At 42.6% G+C, this 26,310-nt stretch overlaps 1 protein-coding gene across 1 annotated transcript in view; it reads left to right on the forward strand.

Annotated features, from left to right (window-relative positions):
* The first annotated feature begins 5,527 nt into the window (after positions 1 to 5,527).
* Positions 5,528 to 26,310, forward strand: part of LOC147701538 (tubby protein homolog) — a 132,567-nt gene continuing 111,784 nt past the window's right edge. Inside the window, exon 1 of the mRNA XM_086928670.1 lies at positions 5,528 to 5,575. Coding sequence (XP_086784796.1) covers positions 5,529 to 5,575 — 47 coding nt within the window. The 5' untranslated portion in view covers position 5,528. The remainder of the gene's footprint in view (positions 5,576 to 26,310) is intronic.

The raw sequence follows: 26,310 nt of genomic DNA on the forward strand, positions 1-26,310 counted from the left end.
ACCTATGAGAAGATGCTCCTAACAAGGTTCAGGTTGAACCTATTTTTCAGACTGGTGACCTTTCCTGAAAAGAATAATTGGAGTACCGATATGGTCCTGTGCCCTTGCGACGAACATTCCCAACAGTCCACCATCCACACAGTACTTTTCTGTAAGTTCTATCATCCACACCGAAAGACATGGCTTATTCCCTTATTAAAAAAATGGGGTCATAGACAATGCCGCCCAGCGATGTTATCACTCCAATTTTTGGACTCAGAATGCACGGTATATCATGTATTAAATTTTTTAAAATGTATCATGAGACACAGAAATAATCTGTAAATCGAAAACTTACCATCTTTCGCTATTTGTATTCAAAATTGACTAAAATAACTTTTCTGAGTCTAAAAATCAAATGTAAATTTTCTTTTTAATTAACTCAATGTTTTTTAAAACTGTGTTATCTTTTATGGCTTTTCGAACTGTAAAAACCGAATAAAGATTATTATTATTATTATAACTGCATTAATGATCTATAAGACTAAAATACCATTAACAGTTTTGGTATTATAATAAAAACGAAAGAAAAATCAGGGTAGTTTGTAAATGTACTAGAACTGCAAGATCATTTTTGGATCAAAATGTCCATTACCTGCTAAGTCATTAGTTTGCTACATGCATAACCTAATTTTATTTCCTGAATACGAGATAATTTACCAAACAGTAAAATTGTAATTTAAAAATACGTAAATTATAATAATGAAAAACGTGGTTTTATCGAATCTTTTTGAAAAATAAATTGATAAAATGGTAACAAATGTGACCCTGTTTTTTTAGAAAAACAACTTTCAGAGGAGGGTCAAAGGGAGTGTGTTTATAGACCATCCAAGTTAGAACCCCTACTGAAACTATGAAGAACAATAAAAAACTTGAAGGTCTGGAGTTAAGCTAAGTCCTCTAGGTTCTCACTGAAAAAACTACAAACTGACCATGCCCTGAACCAGCCCCCAAGTGGTCGAAAGACACTAAGGATTTGATGAAAGTCCTATCAGCCCACCCTCGTGGCGGAGCATCGTCATTTAGGACGTCTAGAACCAGGCCAGTGTATCCGTGCCCAGATGTATCGGCTAGATATCACACGGCTAAGGTTCAGAGAATGAAAGTGTCCTCGCCACTGGCGGTGCTGATACAGTGCAGTGCAGTGAAAATTAAGTAGGTGGCGTTAAAATGACGGTCAAGGCAAAAGAAAAATCCTTTTATTGGTATTCACCTGGACGTCATGTTAAAAAGGGTGGAAAACAGTGTGACAAAATCACTGTCTACTTTGCAAGGTGGTCAATACGGCCAACATGTTTCTGCCATTGGGTGAAAGTACACCGGCATTCTTCAGGGCCACGACTATATAAGTGCTACTGCAAAGATACACTCTGATCTGTGGTGCATAAAAAGTGAACAATAAGACTAAAACAAGTCTATCAACAGTGAATATGGTCAATTGGACCATCCTACCGTATCCTCTTGAGCTGTGTGATAATAGAGGATGCAATCCCCAACTATGTGGGCACGGATACACTGGCCTGGTTCTAGACGTCCTAAATGACGAGGCTCCGCCACGAGGGTGGGCTGATAGGACTTTCAAGTTGTTTATTGTTCTTCACCCTGTTTTTTTAACCGTTGTATAAAATGTTTTTACTGGAAGCTGACGAACATACTTTGAAAAATATTCAGCAAGACTTTAAAGGGAGCACACTTAATTCTTGTTTGAAAGAGTTGGGGTGATAATAGCTTCCACAAGGGACAGTTTTGGTTTAAAACCCTCTTTACAAATGACATGGATCAAATATTTCACACTTGTCCCAGCAAATTAACATGTTCGATACTCCGAATTTAGATCCAGTTTTTCCAGTATGCTCAACACTTTTTCCAGGCCTTTCCTCTTGTTCCATCCTTTTGCACTCATATACCAGGGTATCATCCTGGAATCAATTTACACCAACCATTTTCTCAATGAGCTACCACATCAACCTCTGAATCACATTGATTGCTAATGCCAACATAAACGGTATGCATTTCAATTGGAGAAACCTGTTGGGTGTAATGTATGCAGTGGACTTCTTCCTATCTGGAAACAAGGAAATAGGAAAGGTAAGCTGCCGAAAGCGCCACAGTGGAAAATCATTAGCCCCATCACCAAAGCTAACATTTCCAATATTTTAGGTAGAGCGTATCTATCTACAATAATATTGTTGCTAAGATGTTATATATGAATGCATAATCTTCTCTTTTCTTTCTGCAGCTCACTGTAACAACGGAGTCGATCCAATAATACTATTCAGTGGCTCCATGGTGTTTGCATTAATAAGTTTCTCTAATTCCTTAGTCACTTCTTCCCTCCTTAACATTGGGACATTCCTCACTTTATCAATTTTTGCACAAGTATTATACTTGACAACATTTAGATCTAAAGGTTTCCCAAATGTTCCATTAGGCACATTTGGAAACTTCCCTAAAATTGTCCTTCATATGTTTTTAGAGTTTTATATAGCGCAAACTTGACCCGAAGATATCAGGTATCAGAGCGCTTTACATGAGCAAAAGTTTCGTTGGAGATGGACACTTTTATTTTTTTGTTAGACACGTGGAGAGTAAGTGATTTGCCCAGAATCACAGGATGTTGAGCCTCGTTCCTGAGACTCGAACCCGGTTCCCCAGCTTAGAGGTCGATTGCTCCAGCAATAAGGCCACATCCTCTCACCATCTTCAATAAGAAGCCCTTCTCCTAACTATTAGAATCACGCACATTATGCCAATTGCCTTGGTTGTACCATACTAAATCTTATTGACCTTTCTTAGTAATGTACAGTTTACGAACAGCCTGCTTTAAAACTTGAGTTCGGTATCGAATCATCTCAATGTTTTCACCACTGTAACATTCCGGATTGATATTAAACTCATTCAATTTATATCCAATCCTACCTATACATCTTTTCTTCCACACATCCTCAATGACAATTGTGTAAGTACAACAAGAATTTGCATACACTTTGATGGGCACGCCTCCAATCATCATTTGTCACACTGACATCCTTGTTGTCAGCTTCGCTCACAACATTCAGTACAAAAATCCCATATCCAAGACCATACACTGAGGACCACTACCTTCATAACCTGGTACTACATCTTATTTCTCCTTATGCTCCTCCTCAGCAGTTGAGGTCTTTGGGGCAAAATGTAGCCGTTGTTCCGCGGTTCAAGAGAAGCAGAGCAGGAGGTAGTTCTTTTAGAGTTCTCGCACCCAAACTGTGGAACTCTCTTCCTGCTCATATTCGTGCTATGGATGAGCTCCTAGCATTTAGGAGCGCCGTGAAGACGTTCATTTTTCCCACTAGATCGTAGGGTTTCTCTGTTTGAATTCTTTTCTCGCCCTGACTGAGTTGTGTTTCTTCCCCAGATATAGCGCCGGGACGCCCCTTTGCTGGGGCAGCTGTGCGCTAGAAATGGAAATAACATAACATAACATAACTTATAGCATCACTTAAACATTTTACTTTTATTCATTACCTTCCTACCCACTTTAGCAAAATGCCCAATAATGCTACCAATTTTACATTTCTGACCTAATGCTGGGCAGGCGTTATTATAAATAGGAGAATTTTTGCTATCACGTCAATAGCACCTCAGTCCTTCTCTATTGTGTTCCTTCAAATGTGGGGCATCAGTAATGCTCAATAAACCCAGCCACACACAACATAGCTTCCACACAAGGTCAGGGTGAGTACAATACAGCACGCGACACCAGACGTTTCATGTCCGTACGCACTGACCACTTCTGTGAATCTCCCTACATGCAAGCAAGATTCCAGGCTCCTGAGGGATCCTACACAACATGAAATGACTTTGAACCAGTTTCATTGAATGCTACAGTCCTGAGATAACCTCAATGTTACTCACAGCTCTTAAGTAAACCAATAGTGGCTCTCATGTAAATTGCACTCCACAATGCCTTAACACTAATTCCATGCAGGAACTGGATCTGCAGTAAAGATAAAGAATGCACCAACCAAACCAGCAACTTCACACATAACATATGGGTAACATCAAACATATCACACAGCCTTCCTTGCCCAGGTTGGATCAATTCTATAGTAAATATTTATAAAATCTGGAGCCGAAATTGCCGCTCAAGTTCAGGTTTAAGTCTATCGACCTGAGCATCCATCGTCAACTGCCTCTCTAAGTTCCGAACTACGTAGAATCAATAGGTTTCTAGTTCTGGAACTGAAAAGGCATCTGTGATTGAATGTGTTAGCACCAACAGATTGCTAAGCACCAACACTACACATAAGCAGTGTCCCCAAATGTTGATCCATAGACCCCATATGCACACTGCCCAAAGTATTCCTTGAACATGAGGGAGATTCCCTGACTCAAGCTAAGTCCAGATTAATATTTTTAGTCGTAAATGATATATGATTAAGAAATGGTCTGCGGCACGAGATACGTCAGCTGGTATGATCTGTTTTCTGGTTTTCTTTCCAGAAAACAGTCTGGAAATAGGTTTTCTAGACCCATTGGTACTAAGGACTTTGTCAATGTGCCTACCTCAGACAGAAAACCTGATCATACCAACCACCCTGCAACCCACTGAGCTTTCCTTGATTGAGATGCATTCCAGGTAAATCCAGTGAGATATAGTTAATGTAACCCAAACCTTCTTCCCTCATGGAAAGGCACACTCAAGAACAATAGGAAACCATGAATATATTCCCTACATGTATTTAAAATCAAAATCCTTTTCTAGTGCACACATTAAGAATAGTAAGTATTATAAAAATAGAAGCAAAATAGTGGCAATGATAACGGTAAAAAGCTTGATGGATGTGCCAAAAAATCACCCTGTGCCTAAAAAAATTAATTGTGTCCTTCTGTAACTAAACTGGTGCTGATGTACAGCGCTCTGATGCATGATATCTTCGGGTCTAATTCGCGTTATATAAACTCTAAAAAAAAAATTTAAAAAGAAGAGAAAAGAAAAAAGAACAACAGATCATAACTGCCCCGGTGCCTCAATTCGCTCACTTGCCATTGCTGAGGCTGCTGATAACCAGGCCGAGCAGCATGTGGCTCGGCATTAACCGGCAGGTTAACCCCACCCGGGGTGAGACTCACGTCTCGGGCAGCCTCTCCTTGCTGTCACACTTCCCTTCCTAATCCGGCCAATAAATCCGATTAGACCGGACCGGCCACACAAAGCCATCGTCCCACGCGGGGGACGGGTGACAGGGCTCCTGGAGGGCACTCCAGCCGGGGTGGAGCATGGCTCGCGACTGAGGGGCCGAGGTGATGGGAAAAAACATGATTATATATATTTCTTTATTTGCTTTTGCATATTGTAAACAAGCCACCGCGTGCTGTGAGGAGCCCTTCAGGCTGTGGGATGTTCCCCAGGGCTTGCATTGTGCAGTCATTAGTGATAGCGCGCGCTAAACTCCGCCAGCTGCCAGCGGTAACTAACCGGGCGCACCCTCTTTTCTCCTACAGGGTCCATGGCGCAGGGAGGCGAGGGAGTCTGCAACATCTGGAGGATGGAGAGGTGAGTGTCACTCAATGGCGCACGAGGGCCTAGACACCCTCAATGTTTGGTTAAGGAAGAAACGTGTGCTGGTTACTCACCTCCCAGGCAGTATCGGGTGGGAGGTCGGTCAAAGATGTAATGCGCACGAGGAGGGGGGGGGGGGGGGGGGGGGGGGGGGGCTTCCCGGCATTCCTACCCTGTTCACACCAGGCAGATATTCTGTGTATCCTGTGTTTGAGTCAAGTTTGCCACGTGGGATGCACCTGTTCTTGGTGAAGAAAGCTCACCCTGCTACCCATGCTGGACTTGTTTTGCCTGAGTGAAGCCTGATTACTGCCCATGACGTACTTCCATGTGTGGGAACCTTGCACTGCTGTTCATGCTGTATTTTGTCATTCTGGGTGAACCTTGCACTGTCTCCCTGCCTGCACCCATTCTTTATTGGGGCGGTTCTACTTCTGCTCGTTGTGAAGGAAGCTTGTGTTGCTGATTCTGCAGGACCAGTTATTTATTAGTGAAGCTTGCACTTCTGCTCGTTGTGAAGGAAGCTTACACTGCTCTCCCTGCGGTGTCTGTTTCCTTTGTAGGGGAAGCTTGCGCTGCTGATTCTGCACATCCTGTTATTCATTAGTGAAACTTGCACTGCTGCTCTGTGAAGGAAGCTTACACTTCTCCCCCTGCGGTGTCTGTTTCCTTTGTAGGGGAAGCTTGCGCTGCTGATTCTGCACGTCCTGTTATTCATTAGTGAAGCTTGCACTGCTGCTCTGTGAAGGAAGCTTACACTTCTCCCCCTGCGGTGTCTGTTTCCTTTGTAGGGGAAGCTTGCGCTGCTGATTCTGCAGGTCCTGTTATTTATTAGTGACGCTTGCACTGCTGCGCTTTCTGAAGGAAGCTTAAACTGCTCACCCTGCGGTGTCAGTTTCCTTTGTAGGGGAAGCTTGCGCTGCTGATTCTGCAGGTCCTGTTATTTATTAGTGACGCTTGCACTGCTGCTCTTTGTGAAGGAAGCTTACACTGCTCCCCCTGCGGTGTCAGTTTCCTTTGTAAGGGAAGCTTGCGCTGCTGATTCTGCACGTCCTGTTATTTATTAGTGAAGCTTGCACTGCTGCTCTTTCTGAAGGAAGCTTACACTGCTCCCCCTGCGGTGTCTGTTTCCTTTGTAGGGGAAGCTTGCGCTGCTGACTCTGCAGGTCCTGTTATTTATTAGTGAAGCTTGCACTGCTGCTCTGTGAAGGAAGCTTACACTTCTCCCCCTGCGGTGTCTGTTTCCTTTGTAGGGGAAGCTTGCGCTGCTGATTCTGCAGGTCCTGTTATTTATTAGTGAAGCTTGCACTGCTGCTCTTTGTGAAGGAAGCTTACACACTGCTTCCCCTGCTGTGTCTGTTTCCTTTGTAGGGGAAGCTTGCACTGCTGATTCTGCAGGTCCTGTTATTCATTAGTGAAGCTTGCACTGCTGCTCTGTGAAGGAAGCTTACACTGCTCCCCCTGCGGTGTCTGTTTCCTTTGTAGGGGAAGCTTGCGCTGCTGATTCTGCACATCCTGTTATTCATTAGTGAAACTTGCACTGCTGCTCTGTGAAGGAAGCTTACACTGCTCCCCCTGCGGTGTCTGTTTCCTTTGTAGGGGAAGCTTGCGCTGCTGATTCTGCACGTCCTGTTATTCATTAGTGAAGCTTGCACTGCTGCTCTGTGAAGGAAGCTTACACTTCTCCCCCTGTGGTGTCTGTTTCCTTTGTAGGGGAAGCTTGAGCTGCTGATTCTGCAGGTCCTGTTATTTATGAGTGAAGCTTGCACTGCTGCTCTGTGAGGAAGCTTACACTGCACCCCTTGCGGTGTCTGTTTTCTTTGTAGGGGAAGCTTGCACTGCTGATTCTGCAGGTCCTGTTATTTATTAGGGAAGCTTGAACTGTTGCTCTTTGTGAAGGAAGCTTACACTTCTCCCCCTGCGGTGTCTGTTTCCTTTGTAGGGGAAGCTTGCGCTGCTGATTCTGCAAGTCCTGTTATTTATTAGTGAAGTTTGCACTTCTGCTCGTTGTGAAGGAAGCTTACACTGCTCTCCCTGCGGTGTCTGTTTCCTTTGTAGGGGAAGCTTGCGCTGCTGATTCTGCAGGTCCTGTTATTTATTAGTGAAGCTTGCACTGCTGCTCTTTGTGAAGGAAGCTTACACACTGCTTCCCCTGCTGTGTCTGTTTCCTTTGTAGGGGAAGCTTGCGCTGCTGATTCTGCAGGTCCTGTTATTTATTTGTGACGCTTGCACTGCTGCTCTGTGAAGGAAGCTTACACTGCTCCCCCTGCGGTGTCTGTTTCCTTTGTAGGGGAAGCTTGTGCTGCTGATTCTGCAGGTCCTGTTATTTATTAGTGACGCTTGCACTGCTGCCCATGATGTACCTTTTCTCTGTCCTATGTTTGTTTGTACACTATCTGATCAGTGCTCTGTCACCCGAAAGGGTCTTGTTCGCACTACATACAACTCCAAATAAATAAGTGGACTTTTTGTGAATAAAAGTTTTCACTGGTGCATCAACGTTACCTGTTATTTATTGCTGAACCTTGCACTGCAGCCCAGGGTTGTCTTTTTTGTGAATGGCGCTTGCACTGGTGCTTCTGCTTTAACTGTTATTTTTTAGTGAAATAAGCACTGCTGCTCCTGTGTGATGCACTTTTTGTCTGTGAAGGTAGCTTGTACTGCTAGGCTGTCATTCCTGACCTTTATGGGTGACACTTTCACTGCTGCTTCTTCTGTGCATGTTCTTTTTTTATTAAACCTTGCACTGCTACTCATTGTGTCTTGTACTGTTTCCCTGATGCACGTGTTGTTAGTGAAGGAAGGTTAGCTACACTGCTACCTGTGGCGTGCCTGTTTGTTTTAGGCGAAGCTTGCACTGCTGCTGTGATGCACTTGTTCTCCCTGAAGATAACTTAGCTACATTGCTACCTGTGCTTTACTTGTTTTTTTTAAGTGAAGCTTGTACTGCTGCCATGATGTACTTATTCTCGCTGAAGGAAGCTTTGCTACGCTGCCATCTCTGCTTTACTTGTTTGTTTTAGGTTAAGCTTGCACTGCTGCCATTATGCACTTTCTCTTGCTGAAGGAAGCTCAGCTTACACTGCTACCTGTGGTGCACTTGTTTGTTAAAGGTTGAAGCTTGCACTGCTGCCATGAGGTACTTGTTCTTGGTGAAAGAAGCTTAGATACACTGCTACCTGTGCTTTACTGGTTTGCTTTAGGTGTTTAGGTGAAGCTTGCACTGCTGCTGTGATGCACTTGTTCTTGATTAAGGAAGCTTAGCTACACTGCTACCTGTGCTTTACTGGTTTGTTTTAGGTGTTTAGGTGAAGCTTGCACTGCTGCTGTGATGCACTTGTTCTTGATTAAGGAAGCTTAGCTACACTGCTACCTGTGCTTTACTGGTTTGTTTTAGATGAAGCATTCACTGCTGCAGTTATGTACCTGTTCTTGGTGAAGGAAGTTAAGCTTCCACAGCTACCTGTGCTTGACTTGTTTGTTTTAGGTGAAGCTTGCACTGCAGCTGTGATGCACTTGTTCTTGATTAAGGAAGCTTAGCTACACTGCTACTTGTGCTTTACTTGTTTGTTTTAGTTGAAGCTTGCACTGCTGCCATGATGCACTTGTTCTCAGTGAAGGAAGCTTAGTTTACACTACTACCTGTGCTATATCAGTTTGTTTTAGGTGAAGCTTGCACTGCTGCAGTGATGCACTTGTTCTCACTGAAGAAATCTTAGCTATACTGCTACCTGTCCTGTGCTTTACTTGTTTGTTTTAAGTGAAGCTTGTACTGCTGCCATGATGTACTTATTCTTGATTAAGGAAGCTTAGCTCCACAGCTACCTGTGCTTTACTGGTTTGTTTTAGGTGAAGCTTGCACTGCAGCAGTTATAAACTTGTTCTTGGTGAAGGAAGCTTAGCTACACTGCTACCTGTGCTATATCAGTTTGTTTTAGGTGAAGCTTGCACTGCTGCCATGATGCACTTGTTCTCAGTGAAGGAAGCTTAGTTTACACCGCTACCTGTGCTATATCAGTTTGTTTTAGGTGAAGCTTGCACTGCTGCCATGATGCACTTGTTCTTGGTGAAGGAAGCTTAGCTTACCCTGATACCTATGCTTTACTTGTATGTTGTAGGTGAAGCTTGCACTGCTTTCATTATGCACTTTCTCTTGCTGAAGGAAGCTCAGCTTACACTGCTACCTGTGGTGCACTTGTTTGTTTAGGTTGAATCTTGCACTGCTGCCATAATATACTTGTTCTCGGTGAAAGAGGCTTAGATACACTGCTACCTGTGCTTTACCTGTTTGTTTTAGGTGAAGCTTGTGCTGCTGCAGTTATTTACTTGTTCTTGGCGAAGGAAGTTTAGCTACACTGCTAACTGTGCTTTACTTGTTTGTTTTAGGTGTAGCTTGCACTGCTGCTGTGATGCACTTGTTCTCAGTGAAGGAAGCTTAGTTTACACTGCTACCTGTGGTGCACTTACTTGTTTGTTTTAAGTGAATCTTGTACTGCTGCCATGATGTACTTATTCTTGATTAAGGAAGCTTAGCTACACTGCTACCTGTGCTTTACTTGTTTGTATTTAGGTGAAGTTTGCACTTCTGCCATGATGCACTTGTTCTCAGTGAAGGAAGCTTAGCTACACTGCTACCTGTGCTTCACTGGTTTGCTTTAGGTGTTTAGGTGAAGCTTGCACTGCTGCTGTGATGCACTTGTTCTTGATTAAGGAAGCTTAGCTACACTGCTACCTGTGCTTTACTGGTTTGCTTTAGGTGTTTAGGTGAAGCTTGCACTGCTGCTGTGATGCACTTGTTCTTGATTAAGGAAGCTTAGCTACACTGCTACCTGTGCTTTACTGATTTGTTTTAGATGAAGCATTCACTGCTGCAGTTATGTACCTGTTCTTGGTGAAGGAAGTTAAGCTTCCACAGCTACCTGTGCTTGACTTGTTTGTTTTAGGTGAAGCTTGCACTGCAGCTGTGATGCACTTGTTCTTGATTAAGGAAGCTTAGCTACACTGCTACCTGTGCTTTACTTGTTTGTTTTAGTTGAAGCTTGCACTGCTGCCATGATGCACTTGTTCTCAGTGAAGGAAGCTTAGTTTACACTACTACCTGTGCTACATCAGTTTGTTTTAGGTGAAGCTTGCACTGCTGCAGTGATGCACTTGTTCTCACTGAAGAAATCTTAGCTATACTGCTACCTGTCCTGTGCTTTACTTGTTTGTTTTAAGTGAAGCTTGTACTGCTGCCATGATGTACTTATTCTTGATTAAGGAAGCTTAGCTCCACAGCTACCTGTGCTTTACTGGTTTGTTTTAGGTGAAGCTTGCACTGCAGCAGTTATAAACTTGTTCTTGGTGAAGGAAGCTTAGCTACACTGCTACCTGTGCTTTATTTGATTGTTTTAATTGAAGCTTGCACTGCTGCCATGATGCACTTGTTCTCAGTGAAGGAAGCTTAGCTTACACTGCTACCTGTGCTATATCAGTTTGTTTTAGGTGAAGCTTGCACTGCTGCCATGATGCACTTGTTCTCAGTGAAGGAAGCTTAGTTTACACCGCTACCTGTGCTATATCAGTTTGTTTTAGGTGAAGCTTGCACTGCTGCCATGATGCACTTGTTCTTGGTGAAGGAAGCTTAGCTTACCCTGATACCTATGCTTTACTTGTATGTTGTAGGTGAAGCTTGCACTGCTTTCATTATGCACTTTCTCTTGCTGAAGGAAGCTCAGCTTACACTGCTACCTGTGGTGCACTTGTTTGTTTAGGTTGAATCTTGCACTGCTGCCATAATATACTTGTTCTCGGTGAAAGAGGCTTAGATACACTGCTACCTGTGCTTTACCTGTTTGTTTTAGGTGAAGCTTGTGCTGCTGCAGTTATTTACTTGTTCTTGGCGAAGGAAGTTTAGCTACACTGCTAACTGTGCTTTACTTGTTTGTTTTAGGTGTAGCTTGCACTGCTGCTGTGATGCACTTGTTCTCAGTGAAGGAAGCTTAGTTTACACTGCTACCTGTGGTGCACTTACTTGTTTGTTTTAAGTGAATCTTGTACTGCTGCCATGATGTACTTATTCTTGATTAAGGAAGCTTAGCTACACTGCTACCTGTGCTTTACTTGTTTGTATTTAGGTGAAGTTTGCACTTCTGCCATGATGCACTTGTTCTCAGTGAAGGAAGCTTAGCTACACTGCTACCTGTGCTTCACTGGTTTGCTTTAGGTGTTTAGGTGAAGCTTGCACTGCTGCTGTGATGCACTTGTTCTTGATTAAGGAAGCTTAGCTACACTGCTACCTGTGCTTTACTGGTTTGCTTTAGGTGTTTAGGTGAAGCTTGCACTGCTGCTGTGATGCACTTGTTCTTGATTAAGGAAGCTTAGCTACACTGCTACCTGTGCTTTACTGATTTGTTTTAGATGAAGCATTCACTGCTGCAGTTATGTACCTGTTCTTGGTGAAGGAAGTTAAGCTTCCACAGCTACCTGTGCTTGACTTGTTTGTTTTAGGTGAAGCTTGCACTGCAGCTGTGATGCACTTGTTCTTGATTAAGGAAGCTTAGCTACACTGCTACCTGTGCTTTACTTGTTTGTTTTAGTTGAAGCTTGCACTGCTGCCATGATGCACTTGTTCTCAGTGAAGGAAGCTTAGTTTACACTACTACCTGTGCTACATCAGTTTGTTTTAGGTGAAGCTTGCACTGCTGCAGTGATGCACTTGTTCTCACTGAAGAAATCTTAGCTATACTGCTACCTGTCCTGTGCTTTACTTGTTTGTTTTAAGTGAAGCTTGTACTGCTGCCATGATGTACTTATTCTTGATTAAGGAAGCTTAGCTCCACAGCTACCTGTGCTTTACTGGTTTGTTTTAGGTGAAGCTTGCACTGCAGCAGTTATAAACTTGTTCTTGGTGAAGGAAGCTTAGCTACACTGCTACCTGTGCTTTATTTGATTGTTTTAATTGAAGCTTGCACTGCTGCCATGATGCACTTGTTCTCAGTGAAGGAAGCTTAGCTTACACTGCTACCTGTGCTATATCAGTTTGTTTTAGGTGAAGCTTGCACTGCTGCCATGATGCACTTGTTCTCAGTGAAGGAAGCTTAGTTTACACCGCTACCTGTGCTATATCAGTTTGTTTTAGGTGAAGCTTGCACTGCTGCCATGATGCACTTGTTCTTGGTGAAGGAAGCTTAGCTTACCCTGATACCTATGCTTTACTTGTATGTTGTAGGTGAAGCTTGCACTGCTTTCATTATGCACTTTCTCTTGCTGAAGGAAGCTCAGCTTACACTGCTACCTGTGGTGCACTTGTTTGTTTAGGTTGAATCTTGCACTGCTGCCATAATATACTTGTTCTCGGTGAAAGAGGCTTAGATACACTGCTACCTGTGCTTTACCTGTTTGTTTTAGGTGAAGCTTATGCTGCTGCAGTTATGTACTTGTTCTTGGCGAAGGAAGTTTAGCTACACTGCTAACTGTGCTTTACTTGTTTGTTTTAGGTGTAGCTTGCACTGCTGCTGTGATGCACTTGTTCTCAGTGAAGGAAGCTTAGTTTACACTGCTACCTGTGGTGCACTTACTTGTTTGTTTTAAGTGAATCTTGTACTGCTGCCATGATGTACTTATTCTTGATTAAGGAAGCTTAGCTACACTGCTACCTGTGCTATATCAGTTTGTTTTAGGTGAAGCTTGCACTACTGCAGTGATGCACTTGTTCTTGGCGAAGGAAGCTTAGCTACACTGCTACCTGTGCTTTACTTGTTTGTATTTAGGTGAAGCTTGCACTGCTGCCATGATGCACTTGTTCTCAGTGAAGGAATCTTAGTTTACACCGCTACCTGTGCTATATCAGTTTGTTTTAGGTGAAGCTTGCACTGCTGCAGTGATGCACTTGTTCTTGGCGAAGGAAGCTTAGCTACACTGCTAACAGTGCTTTACTGGTTTGTTTTAGATGAAGCTTGCACTGCAGCAGCTATGAACTTGTTCTTGGTGAAGGAAGCTTAGCTACACTGCTACCTGTGCTTTACTTGTTTGTATTTAGGCGAAGCTTGCACTTCTGCAATGATGCACTTGTTCTCAGTGAAGGAAGCTTAGTTTACACTGCTACATGTGCTATATCAGTTTGTTTTAGGTGAGCTTGCACTGCTGCAGTGATGCACTTGTTCTTGGCGAAGGAAGCTTAGCTACACTGCTACCTGTGCTTTACTGGTTTGTTTTAGATGAAGCTTGTACTGCAGCAGTTATAAACTTGTTCTTGGTGAAGGAAGCTTAGCTACACTGCTACCTGTGCTTTACTTGTTTGTATTTAGGTGAAGCTTGCGCTTCTGCAACGATGCACTTATTCTCAGTGAAGGAAGCTTAGCTACACTGCTACCTGTGCTTTACTTGTTTGTTTTAGTTGAAGCTTGCACTGCTGCCATGATGCACTTGTTCTCAGTGAAGGGAGCTTAGCTTACACTGCTACCTGTGCTATATAAGTTTGTTTTAGGTGAAGCTTGCTCTGCTGCCATGATGTACTTATTGTTGATTAAGGAAGCTTAGCTACACTGCTACCTGTGCTTTACTTGTTTGTTTTAGTTGAAGCTTGCACTGCTGCCATGATGCACTTGTTCTCAGTGAAGGAAGCTTATTTTACACTGCTACCTGTGCTATATCAGTTTGTTGTAGGTGAAGCTTGCACTGCTGCAGTGATGCACTTGTTCTTGGTGAAGGAAGCTTAGCTTACCCTGATACCTATGCTTTACTTGTATGTTGTCGGTGAAGCTTGCACTGCTTTCATTATGCACTTTCTTTTGCTGAAGGAAGCTCAGCTTACACTGCTACCTGTGGTGCACTTGTTTGTTTAGGTTGAATCTTGCACTGCTGCCATAATATACCTGTTCTCGGTGAAAGAAGCTTAGATACACTGCTACCTGTGCTTTACCTGATTGTTTTAGGTGAAGCCTGCACTGCTGTGTCCGCTATACCTGCATTTTACTAGTAAAGCTTACACTGCTGCTCATGATGTACGTAGTGTTCGCGATGAAGCTTGCACCGCTGCCTCTGATTCACCTGTTCATTATTAGTGATGGCTTGCACTGCTGCTCACGATGTACTTTGTTATGGAGGTCCTTGTACTGTGACCTGTGCTGTACCTGTTCTTTTATGGGTGAAGCTTGTTCTGCTGCCACAATGTACATGTTCTTATCTTATGAAGGAAGCTTACACTGCTACCAATGCTGTACTTGATAGATATAGGTAAAGCATGTGCTGCTGCCTCTACTACAGCTGCTCTTTATGGTTGAAGCTTGCCCCTCTGTTCATGATTAAGGCTCCATGTTTCCCATTTTTAAGAAAAAAGAAAATATTTCCTTGTCTGTATTCTTTTTAAATGTGGATAAAAACGGAAATTGGGTTGCTTTTTGAGTGATTCTAAATAATGTCTACCATGACTTCTAGGCCAATAGCTTTGTGGATTGATAGGTATGGGGGTTAAAAAGGAAATTAATTTTTGTAAAGAGAATTACACAGCAGTAGATATGCACAAGGTTGATGCTAAAATTAGCATATTTTCAATCGAGTGCATTGATTTATCTTCTGCAGGTGTTCATAGCATTGAAACCTGATAGGCATTCAAGCATGAGTGCATATTTTCCAGTTAAATAAATGTATAACTATATTCATTTCATCTTCATTTTTTCACAACAATTGCAATAAATATGGGTAAGTGCAGATAAAAGTAGCTACAAATAAATATGGACAAATACAGACAGAAATGTCAACACAATAAATTCTAAAAAACCGGGAGCCCCATTCATGATGTACCTAGTCTTTGAAGTTGGCACTACCGACTCTAATCTACTTGGTCTTACTGGCTTCGCTATACAAACTAAATATTTAACTGATATATGTGCTGAACTTTTGTAATAGAAGCTTGCACTGCCACCTATCCTGTATATATTCTTTGAGAGTAAAGCTTGTATTGCAGACCATGATGTAATTGTTATTAGAGAGGGAAGCTTGCACTCCCCTGCATCCTGTACATGTTCTTTTGGGCGTTTTTTGCACTAATACCTGTCCTATACCTATTCTTTAAGAGTGACATTTGCACCATGCACCATGATGTATTTGTTCATAGTGAAAGAAGCTTGCCCTCCTCTCCATTCTGTACATGTTCTTTTGAGTGATGCTCATTGCTCACACTCCTACCTGTCCGGAAACTATTCTCTGAGAGTGAAGTTTGCACCACCGCCCATGATGTACTTGTTCATAGTGAAAGAAGCTTGCCCTCCTCTCCATTCTGTACCTGTTCTTTTGAGTGATGCTCATTGCTCACACTGCTACCTGTCCGGAAACTATTCTCTGAGAGTGAAGTTTGCACTACCGCCCATGATGTACTTGTTCTTAGTGAAGGATCCTTGCACCCCTCTCCATTCGGTACATGCTCTTTTGAGTGATGCTTGGATGGCGAACAGCTGTTATAAGTTGAATGGTAAGAAAGCAGTGGTCATGGTAATTGGAAACAACATCATTATGGAATCAACTTCACTGACTCACATGTTTAGGAGAGTGCCCCTCTCCTAAACCAGAAGTGAAGAGCCTTGGGGTCATATTGGACAAACATCTGTCCTTGGCCTCACATGCAAACAAAGTTGCGGGTTCATGCTCCGCAGTCCTAAGAGCTCTAAAAAAAAAACAAACGCTCAAGTGGTTTCCTATGGAAACACGCAGGATTTCGTCCCAAGGCCTTATACTGTCTTGCCTAGACTACGCAACTCTCTTTATTTAGACAGCCCTCCAGATACATACTTGGACTGGGAACGTAAAGCGTCCCTGGCAATTTGGCGAACAAAGCCTCGGATGCAGGGGTGATTTGGCCTGGCATACTGTGCATGAATTTGCTCCGACCACCTGCATGGTCGGACCGATCCCCTGGATGTCGGTGGCCTGCAAATGACCGCCTGTCGGTGGCGGTCCACCCAACATCATAATGAGGCCCTTAGTTCCTAATAGCATGAATGCAAAAAGTCATGATGGAAGCAGGGAAGATACAATTATATTTTTTTGTATACTTTCTCATGCTTTTCCCCTCCCTCTGATGAAAGCTAACAAGAAAACAATGAATGGGATATATATCCCTAAAACGAACTCTGCCACATGGTTGCCTGATCTTGGTCTACCACTCTCAATTTAGATGAACTGGGTCAGCACTGTATACTGAGGCAAGGGCTTCTAATGCACCAACATTATGTACATCTCATTAAATGTCTAACAGCCTTGCTGAGAAGTAAATTTTATTGCACCTGATGTAGAGGCAAGTGTATCTTCAACACATACCAGAAAAGTTTTTCATAGTTAGCCAGATGTACTGATTGTATAAGTGATTGCTGTCACGTTATAATGCAATTGGAATACTACTGAGTTTGTTTATTAAATTACCCGAAAGTGCCTTTCTAGTTCTCTTCTCTGGTTGCTGAATTTGTAAAACTTCCAGCAGTGGTAGACCAAAAGCCCTGAAAAGGACCAGACTGAACGTAGCTTCACACTGCGAATGAACAGAGATGTTTTAAGGCATGAGCAAAGTGGGCTCTAGCCTAGATCCCCAGCCTTTAATGCCCCCCCCTGATAGAGCCAGCTTTGTTCTGCAGAAAGTCTCTTGCCCTGATGACCTTGAATAATTATGAAACAGATGTCTTTTAAATACGGTTTTCCTTTCATTTATTTTTAATGTGGGTGATATTTGAGAGTATATTACAGACATTTTGAAGAGAAATATTGTGTTTATGTTTCATGCAACATCCATAAAAAAGTTTCTTTTAGATCAGAACACTATCTCACATATGAGAAATGGGAGGATGTCACTGAGATTATTTGCAGAAATATTAGTGAGCTGCTGCTAAGGTAGAATATTAAAAAAATCATGTTACCATCCCTGAATATTATATATAAACACAGAAGTTTCAAACCCCAACCCACAGACTTCCCCAACCATCTTGACCTTACAAACGAAGAACAAGACCACCTGCTCACTACCTGGGGACAGTTCACCATGCAGGACACCACTACCATCATGATCTTCATCCACTCAGGAGCATCCACAGACCCATGCCCCTACCACATCTTCAATCTCAGGAGCAAGACAATCAGCAGTGAGCTCATCACCATATCGTTCACTAAGGCCACATTGCCTGAAGAATGGAAGCACACAGAAGTCAAACTCTTACTGAAGAAACCATCCGCCAACCACAACAAACTTAAGAACTACCACCCCATCTCTCTGCTCTGCTTCCCTACCAAAGTCCTTGAGAAGGCAGTCAACCGCCAGCTCATGGAATAGCTGGAGAACCACGATCTTCTGGACACTTCCCAATTGGATTCCGCATCAATCACAGCACTGAAACTGCCTTGTTGGCAGCCACTGAAGACATCAAATCCCTCCTCGACCAAGGAAAAATTGTGGCCCTGATCCTCCTTGACCTCTCAGCAGTGTTCAATACAGTATCACACCACACCCTGATCAAAAGGCTTCACAACATCGCAATCAGAGGATTAACCCTCAAGTGGATCACCTCCTTCCTCAAAGGTGGAGCCGAGAATTTGCCTCCCGCCCATCACCTTGGAACCTAAGAACAACATCTAAAATGTCCCTCAAGGTTAGTTCCTAAGCCCCACCCTATTCAACACCTACATGACTCCCAATGCCAATGTCATAAGATCGCAGGGACTAAAAACCATATCCTACACCGACGATACCCAGCTAATCCCCTCACTATGAGAAAACCCGCTGACAAACTTCCACAAGTACATGACAAACATCACCGACTGGATGTGAACCAACTGTCTACAACTCAACACAGACTAGATGGAGGTGCTGATCTTCAGAAACACCTTTCATAGAAAGACGCATGCTGGCCCTTCGAACATGAACCCTCACCAACTTTGACCAACTATGCCCACAACCTTGACATCATTCTGGACAGTAAGTTGATATGAAAAAACAGATCAACGCAGTATCAACTACCTGCTTTCTCACCCTCCACAAGCTGTGCAAACATTTTCAATTGGCTCCTCATTGAAACTAGATGCAACATCACTCAAGCCCTGGTCGCCAGCCGACTTGACTACAGCAACACATTCTATACAGATATCACCGCACAACTCCTCAAGAGACTACAGACAAATCAGGACTCAGCAGCCACACTTAGATGATACAGGACTCAGCAGCCTCCCAAGCGTACCCATATCACCTCCATCTCAAGAAGCTCCATTTGTTCCCAGTCAGAAGGGATGCCAGTTCAAGATGCTTATCCACACCTTCAAAGCCCTCCATAATCTAGGACCTGGGTATATCACCCACTGACTGAATTTCCACCTACTGTTCAGACACCTGCACTCCGCCACCCTCTTCCTCACCCACACCCTGCTTCCGCTGCAGCAAAAGTGGAGAACGCTTAGTTCCCACCTCGCCTCGAAGTCTTGGAACGACCTCCCACTTCACCTAGGGACCTCATCCTCCCTGCTGGAATTAAGAAAAGGGCCCAAGATCTGTTTATTTGAATGAGTCCTGGTAGCAGTTCTCTTAGCGCCTGGATACCTTGACGGGTGATTAGCCGCAGAGTACAATCCAGCTGGATCAGATTGCACTGAGCTTTAAGACTTGTATAATTGATATAGTATGTTTTCCAATGCTTAGAGGGCATAGTATGTGGAATTTAGAGGAACAATATGGTGGAATAGGCAAGGTTGTTTTGTTCGTTTTCAATCCTTTTATACATAAGCACTTTATATCTTTGCTTTCTAACTTCATAGCACTACTTTGAGTATGACAAGTTTGTAACTAATGGATCTTCCTGAATGAAAACAACCCTTTTATAATTTGAGGTGGAATACCGGACAGGATTATATGGTAGAATTTCCATTCTTTTCATCTCTGCTTCCTATCTCCACTCATTATAATTTTTGTCGCAAGCATATGAACATTTGAAATCTGTGATCTTTATGGTATTGCCTACATAAGATCACTTTGTTATAATGCAGGCTTGTGAAGTGATTAAGAATGGTCCTTATTGATGATAAATTCTAAAAATGATTTATATATATATATATATATTTGATGTGATCAAGACCGGGGCTTCCCGGTCGAAACACGTAAGCACTGCACTGAAGAAATTTTGGAAGTGATCCATACCTGTTTCTTTCGACTTCATTGTCGGTTTCAGGATTGTGAAATATATATATATATATATATATATATATATATATATATATATATTATGTATATATATATATATATATATATATATATATATATATATATATATATATATATATATATATATATATATATATATATATATATATATATATATATCCAACAAAAACGAAGTCCCACTTACGCTCTCCGAGGAAAACAAGCCACTTCGGTAGCGAAACACGTCACAGCGGGTTGATGAATCAAATAAACCCCCAATTTGCTTGTACTTTCCTGTGACTACTTCATTTGGTTTTCCTCTGAGAGCGTGATTGGGATTTCGTTTTTGTTGGATATTATGTACCGGTAATCTCCGCCGTCTCACGCCACCCCGTGGATTGGGAACATACATAGGAGAAATTTGGTTTGATACATATCATTTAAGTTCCCATTTCTAGGCACTTATGAGCACTTTAAATCTGTATTTATATGGTATTGTCCATTTTATATGCATATAAGCACTTTCATTTTATATTTACATAGTGATGTCTAATTGAAAGTAATTTGTCATGATTGGGTGCCCAAAATTTTCATGAATGGTAAACCATATTTATACATGATTGTAGGGGATACTAATCAAGAGGAGAGACTATGTGGGATGTAATTGTATGTCTTTTATTTTTGTTTGACTTAAGCACATGAGCACTTTAAATCAATTGTTTTATGGGTAATCTTTATCTGTGATCAAGGCTCGCAGATTGGAGCAAAAACACATTGGATCTGTGGCATTAACAGTAAATAAAGAACATTTTCTAAACACAGACATTGGGCGCACAATGTTTTCTCTGCTGGTAGCAGAGCAGTGTGTGGTATGTATATATATATATTTCTTGTTCAGTCGTTTTGAAATTATTAAAGAAATAAAACTTTGTATACCTAGGGAAACGGACCCCCCCGTAGGTACCCAGGGGTGACTGCGGATCCAATAATATATTACTTTACGTAAAAAAAACATACACATTCAAGGAAAAAACACAAAGGTTACAGAAACGTAATAGCTAGGTTTACGTTTTACCCACAGAAAACCACAGAAATTCAGCAGTTATAGTTATAGATATACTTATCTGAAGACACTATAACTTGTACCGTTAAGTAACTTTAGGCCACAAGTTTTAGTTCCTTAACATAAGTATAACTGAAAGTATAACTATAACTGCCGAATTTCTATGGTTTTATATAGGTAAAACGTGAACATTACTATAAAGTCCCTGTAAACTTTGTGTTTTTTCAGTGAATTTGTATGTTTTTTCATAGTTATAGTTATCTCAAGGAAATGTAACTCGTGCCTTAAGGTATATACAACTCGCTCACCGCTATGTACACTTTTCTCATCAATCATTTCACTGCAAATGTTGAGGTAATATTATCAATGATGTCATCGAAGATGTCATGAGTGATGTAATATGTAGGCTAATTAGCACTGCATGGTTAGGTTGCGGGTTATAGTTACTTTAGGACATGAGTTATAGTTACTTGAGAAAACTATAACTGCTGAATTTCTATGGTTTTGTGTGTGTAAAATCTGAAACTAACTATAACGTCCCTGCAATCTTTGTTTTTTTCGAGACTAAGGTTTTTTTAATTCTATGTCCTAACAATGACTTCCCTCTACCCTTTGTGTTTTTCAATTTATTTCTACAGTTTTTAATGCTATTGCCTAAATATAATGCCTCTGTATTCTTAGTTTTTTGTGTGTGAATTTCTAGGTTTTTTTCACGTATAGTAATATTTAATTATCATATGTTAATCCAACTGCCGACACGCACAAAGGGAATTGGCCGCAGGGCCAGACCTGCGACCACGCCCTGCGGCCAACCCCCTGCATGCAGCCAGCCCCATGCTGCGCACGGCCAAAGGCCATGCAAAATGGATGTTGGCTACAAGGCTCGCATATTTGATCACCATACGTTAATCCAACTGTTGCCACACTGTCCGCATGCAGCCAACCCGACACCACGCACCGCCTTCGGCCAACACCTGCATGCAGCATACGTGGGTGTGTGAGTGAATGTGTGAGTGCCTGTGTGGGTTTGTGAGTGGGTGTGTGAGTGATCATCTGGGATAATGAGTGGATGTATCAGTGACCATATGGGTGTGTTAGAGGGGGTTCGAGTGACTGTATGGGTGTGTGAGGAAGTAGGTGAATGTGTGATGGGCGAATGTGTGTGAGTAGTTGCATGTATGTGAGTGAGTCAGTGGTTTCACTGAAAAGGTGTGCGAGTGCCTGTGTGGGTCTGTAAATGGGTGTGTGAGTGGTTCTCTGGGGTTTGGATCTGTGGATTCATTGAGGATTCACAGGTGGGGCCACGCTGAGCACCACGGGGATCCGCAGATCCTCTAGTACCCCCAAAAAAACATTTTTGGGCAATATCTTGCCCACGAGGGATCCCTCACAGACTCCTTCATCAGCCCTATGGGTATCTCTACCCTGACCTCTTCTACCAGTTTTAAGTTTTATATTTCCTTTCTGGAAACCGAATCCTGACAAACAAAATTTCAGCCACAACTTTCCTCTCAGGTTGCGGCTAGCTCTGCATTGGCACTGCATTGACTCGTGGATCCATGTCTCTAGATGTAATTAAATCTTTATTCTTTAATAACTCCAGAACTACTGAACATATTTGCACAAAATTACAAAAAGCACTCTTTCTGGACCAAGATCTAACTTTTGCCAAATTTGGTGTAATTCTGTTCAGCAGTTGGGCTTTAGTTGTGTCTAAAATCCCTATTGAAAATTGCACGGGGAAAACCCGTTTTGGGACCCCCACCCCCTCTTTATGTAGCCCCTGACAGATCACCCTGAAACTTTCCGGACAGCAGCTGAAGTGAGTAGAAAACTAGTTTGGAAAATGTTGTGAAGATTCGTCAAATGGCACCAAAGTTATTAGCAAAACAAAAAACAGTTTTCCTATTGAAACCTGGTCCTAACTATAACTACATACTGGCAACCATCAGTAGATAAAATATAACTATATATATATATATAATGCCCACAACATTAAAGACATTAAAGAGTTTGAATACTTACAGTCTTCGTTTGCGTGCTCTTCTGTTCGGCACAGGAGTAGAGTTTGGATATTTTAAGGCATAGCAGTGACGCTTTTAAACACAACACCAGAGTTTGGACCGTCAAACTTCTAGGATTTGGTAAGCGAGTGCCTCGTTGGCGAGTCCCTAGATCTTCAAATTGAGAGGAGTAATATGCGGCACTGCTGAGGTGGAGAGGAGGTTTCAGCGCGAGAAAGTCAGGAGACATTCAGCGCGGGAGCCGTGATCTCTACATTAAGCATGGGCCACACTCAGCATATCAAAAGAAAGGATTTCTGGTTCTGGGCACCGGGTAAGTGGTAATTGGGATGGCTGGCCAGCATCGAGACTCATGGGAAGGGGTGATAGAAAGTGATTAAAGACATTAAAAACCCTGTTATGGGTAGAGCATAGTTTACCAAGGCCCAGGGAAGGGAGAGAGGCTAACCGCCATGGAGATATCCCAGGTAGAGGCTAGAGTAGAGTAGAGGTAGAGTATGCAGTAGATAGAGGTTAGGGATTCATTGATGAGTAGAAGATGATAACTTTGGGATAAGCAGATGCTTGTGATCCTGGAATAAAACTGACTGGTGATGGAAACTAGTTGGTGGTCTTGTGGCTGGTGTGGGAAGATAATGATGGTGTTAGGGCTTGAATGAATATAGCAGATAGGCCTGGAAAGGGAAGAGGTGCTTTACCTGGTTCTGGCCATTAATATATTTTGGTGATGGGCCTGAAGCCAATTGAAGCTGGTGTTCTTCGGCATGATGTCAGTAGAGGCTGGCAGTGCTGGAACCAAAGAACAACAGAGTGACTCCAAGGGCTAGCTGGCTGGCCTCCTGATTAGAGCCTCAGGGACATAACATGCTCCAACCGCCTTGGATGCAGCACCTGGGCGCTGCCTGCGGTGAGCTTTGTCCCCCAAGTGGTGCCCCCACCTAGACCCTTGGAAGTGGACCAGAAGGTGCTCTGCCAACCCAGTTGTGATCCAAGCATAATCTAAGTAGTGTGATGCATCGCCCGCAGCTCTTCAGAAGCGCTGCTGCACAACGCATCTTAATGCAGGATCTTGCCACGCAGTCCCACAGCTTCTCATAACTGGCTCTGCTTGACGCATGCAGGACCTCGCATCACTGCCCCACAGCCCATCGGAATCACCACTGCTCGACTCATTCACTACATAAGGTTCTCACAATGCTCCGGAACCCGTTTTAAAGGTACTTTGTACAGTGGGCCTAACTTGGCCCCCTATTTCAAACAATCCCACACAACCCTTCCTCCTAAAATCCAAGATGACAAACTCTTCTTTCCTTGTGCAGGACCTGTGTGCCCATCCTGAGGTGTGGGCAGGAAATGATCAGTACCCTCCTTCTCTGTTAGTTCAAACCAGTTCTGGAGCACTTCTACCCTCTGCATTTGGTACCTGCCTGACAAGGAGGACAAAAGTAATGGCTTTTCCAGGAATTACCTAATATTTGCCTGTCGCAGGGAAGGCTACTTTGCAGTAAATTAAGTTTCTGGGTACACCCCAACTGGCCTTCCTGCTAGGGGAAGAAAAAGCACCTCCCAACAGCCAAGCCATTGTCTCTGCTCTGGTAGCAATTTTCACGCCTCATCAGGGCTAAGCACTCACTGGACCACTGCGAGAGAGCGAATGCAAAGTATCCTCCATTAGCTTCAGGAAGGGAAAAGGTAACATTCTAAAAGTTACATTTCATTAAAATCCATTGAAACTGTGACTTCCCCATTGAGTTGGGATTTTAATCAATATTAAAAGTAGTGATTTAATCATATTTCTAGCTGGTCCCAATCCAAAGATAGCAGAATTAATACTCAATATTGCTTCAAAGTGTTTATCTATGAGTCAGTAATACTTGGTATAGTGAAAATAGCTTTTGAGTGCTAGGTACTGTTAGGACATTTTCTCATTTTCTAGTTATCCTACTTTTAAGTACCATTGTGGGCTTGAAGGCATACAAAGGGGTGACTTATGAATATTTAAAATAAATGTTTTTCTCCTGTCAAAAAGCGTTTAATGTGAGAGGTCGGGCTGCAGGTTTAAACTGCAGCTGCCATGCTACTGTGGTAGGCCTGGGGTCATTTTTGCCTGGTCACACTAGTAGAGAGCAGAGTATTGCTGTAGTCCATAGGCAACATTTAACATTCCATGCCATGGGTGTATTTTGGGCACCATTACTATTGCCTTATAGGAAAGTTAAAAATGACAATGAGGGGTTAGCCAATTTCGATATAATTTAGGGGCCAGACCATATGCACTGGGGCCTGTTTAGCAGTGTCCGAGTGCACAGTTTCCCCAACAGGGGCACTTTCTCACAGTATCGCTCTTCAGTTGTTGCTTACACTTCCAGTGATCTTCAATCAATTGGAGAAGGCCTTTCCTCCTTAACCTGTACTGGAGTTCAAAGATATAGGTGAATCCTGTGCATTTTTCTGAGAGGCATATAGCAAATATGAAAAAGAGGAGGCCAAATACATCTCGTAGGCAGGTGTTGATTTGTACCACTTATGTTCCATAAATTATACAAGACATTGCTTGTGAACTGGGCACTGTAAACACAAAATGACTTACTCAGTGAGTCAAATCCTAGAGTACCCTAAATCAGAGCCCCAAATTGTGTGGACGCTTTGCCAACAATTTGAGGCTTTGCCTCTGTAGGGGTTGAAAACCACAAGCATGTGCACAGGACCAGCCTGGGATGATTGTGTGTGGGATTACTTTACAGAATTCAATAAATTGTCCTTGGAACTTGCTTGAGAGTACTGGCTTACAGGTCCTTATTTATAGGGCTGTGAATGTTTAGTCTCCCGGAAGCAAGCACATGGGAAATTAACAAATGCCACCTGAGGCAAGCAGCCGTGTAACCTTCAACATCAGAGGTAATACATGGCTCTCCCAGGCCCATTTATTGTTAAGGACTGGCAATAGGAAGAAGAGGCCTGTGCTGATCCCAGGCACGAGCAAGCAATGCAAGCCAGAGCAACCTAATGAATGTAGACGGGAACCTGCATGTAATTGTTGTATCGTGGAAAGAGATAGCAATGGGATACCAGGACTCTGATCAACATTAAACCCATGTTGAATTATAAATGAAATAACATAGTTCAGTTCCTCACATCCCTCATATAAATACATTATTAGACACTAGAAACATAGCCCAGGTTACTGAAAACCATATTTCAGCCCTGAGGAAGGTCTGCACTGTTGTCCTTATGGGAGGTCGAAATGCACTGATAAGTGGATACGAGGGACATTATATACAATTTTATCAAACTGATGTAAAAGATTAAACTGATAGAGGAAAATACAGTCAGCAGTAAGAGTAGGACAATTATCCCCCATATCCTGCTCTAATTGGGGCTACTAGTGATTAGATTGTGTTGTACATATTAAAGCCAATGTTATGTGTTGTGCAAAAATAAGCATGTGAATGGATATTTTTTGATCATGACTGTTTAATCACGACACCCGGGG

The sequence above is a fragment of the Lissotriton vulgaris genome, chromosome 7, assembly GCF_964263255.1.
Source record: "Lissotriton vulgaris chromosome 7, aLisVul1.2, whole genome shotgun sequence".
Classification (NCBI taxonomy): domain Eukaryota; kingdom Metazoa; phylum Chordata; class Amphibia; order Caudata; family Salamandridae; genus Lissotriton; species Lissotriton vulgaris.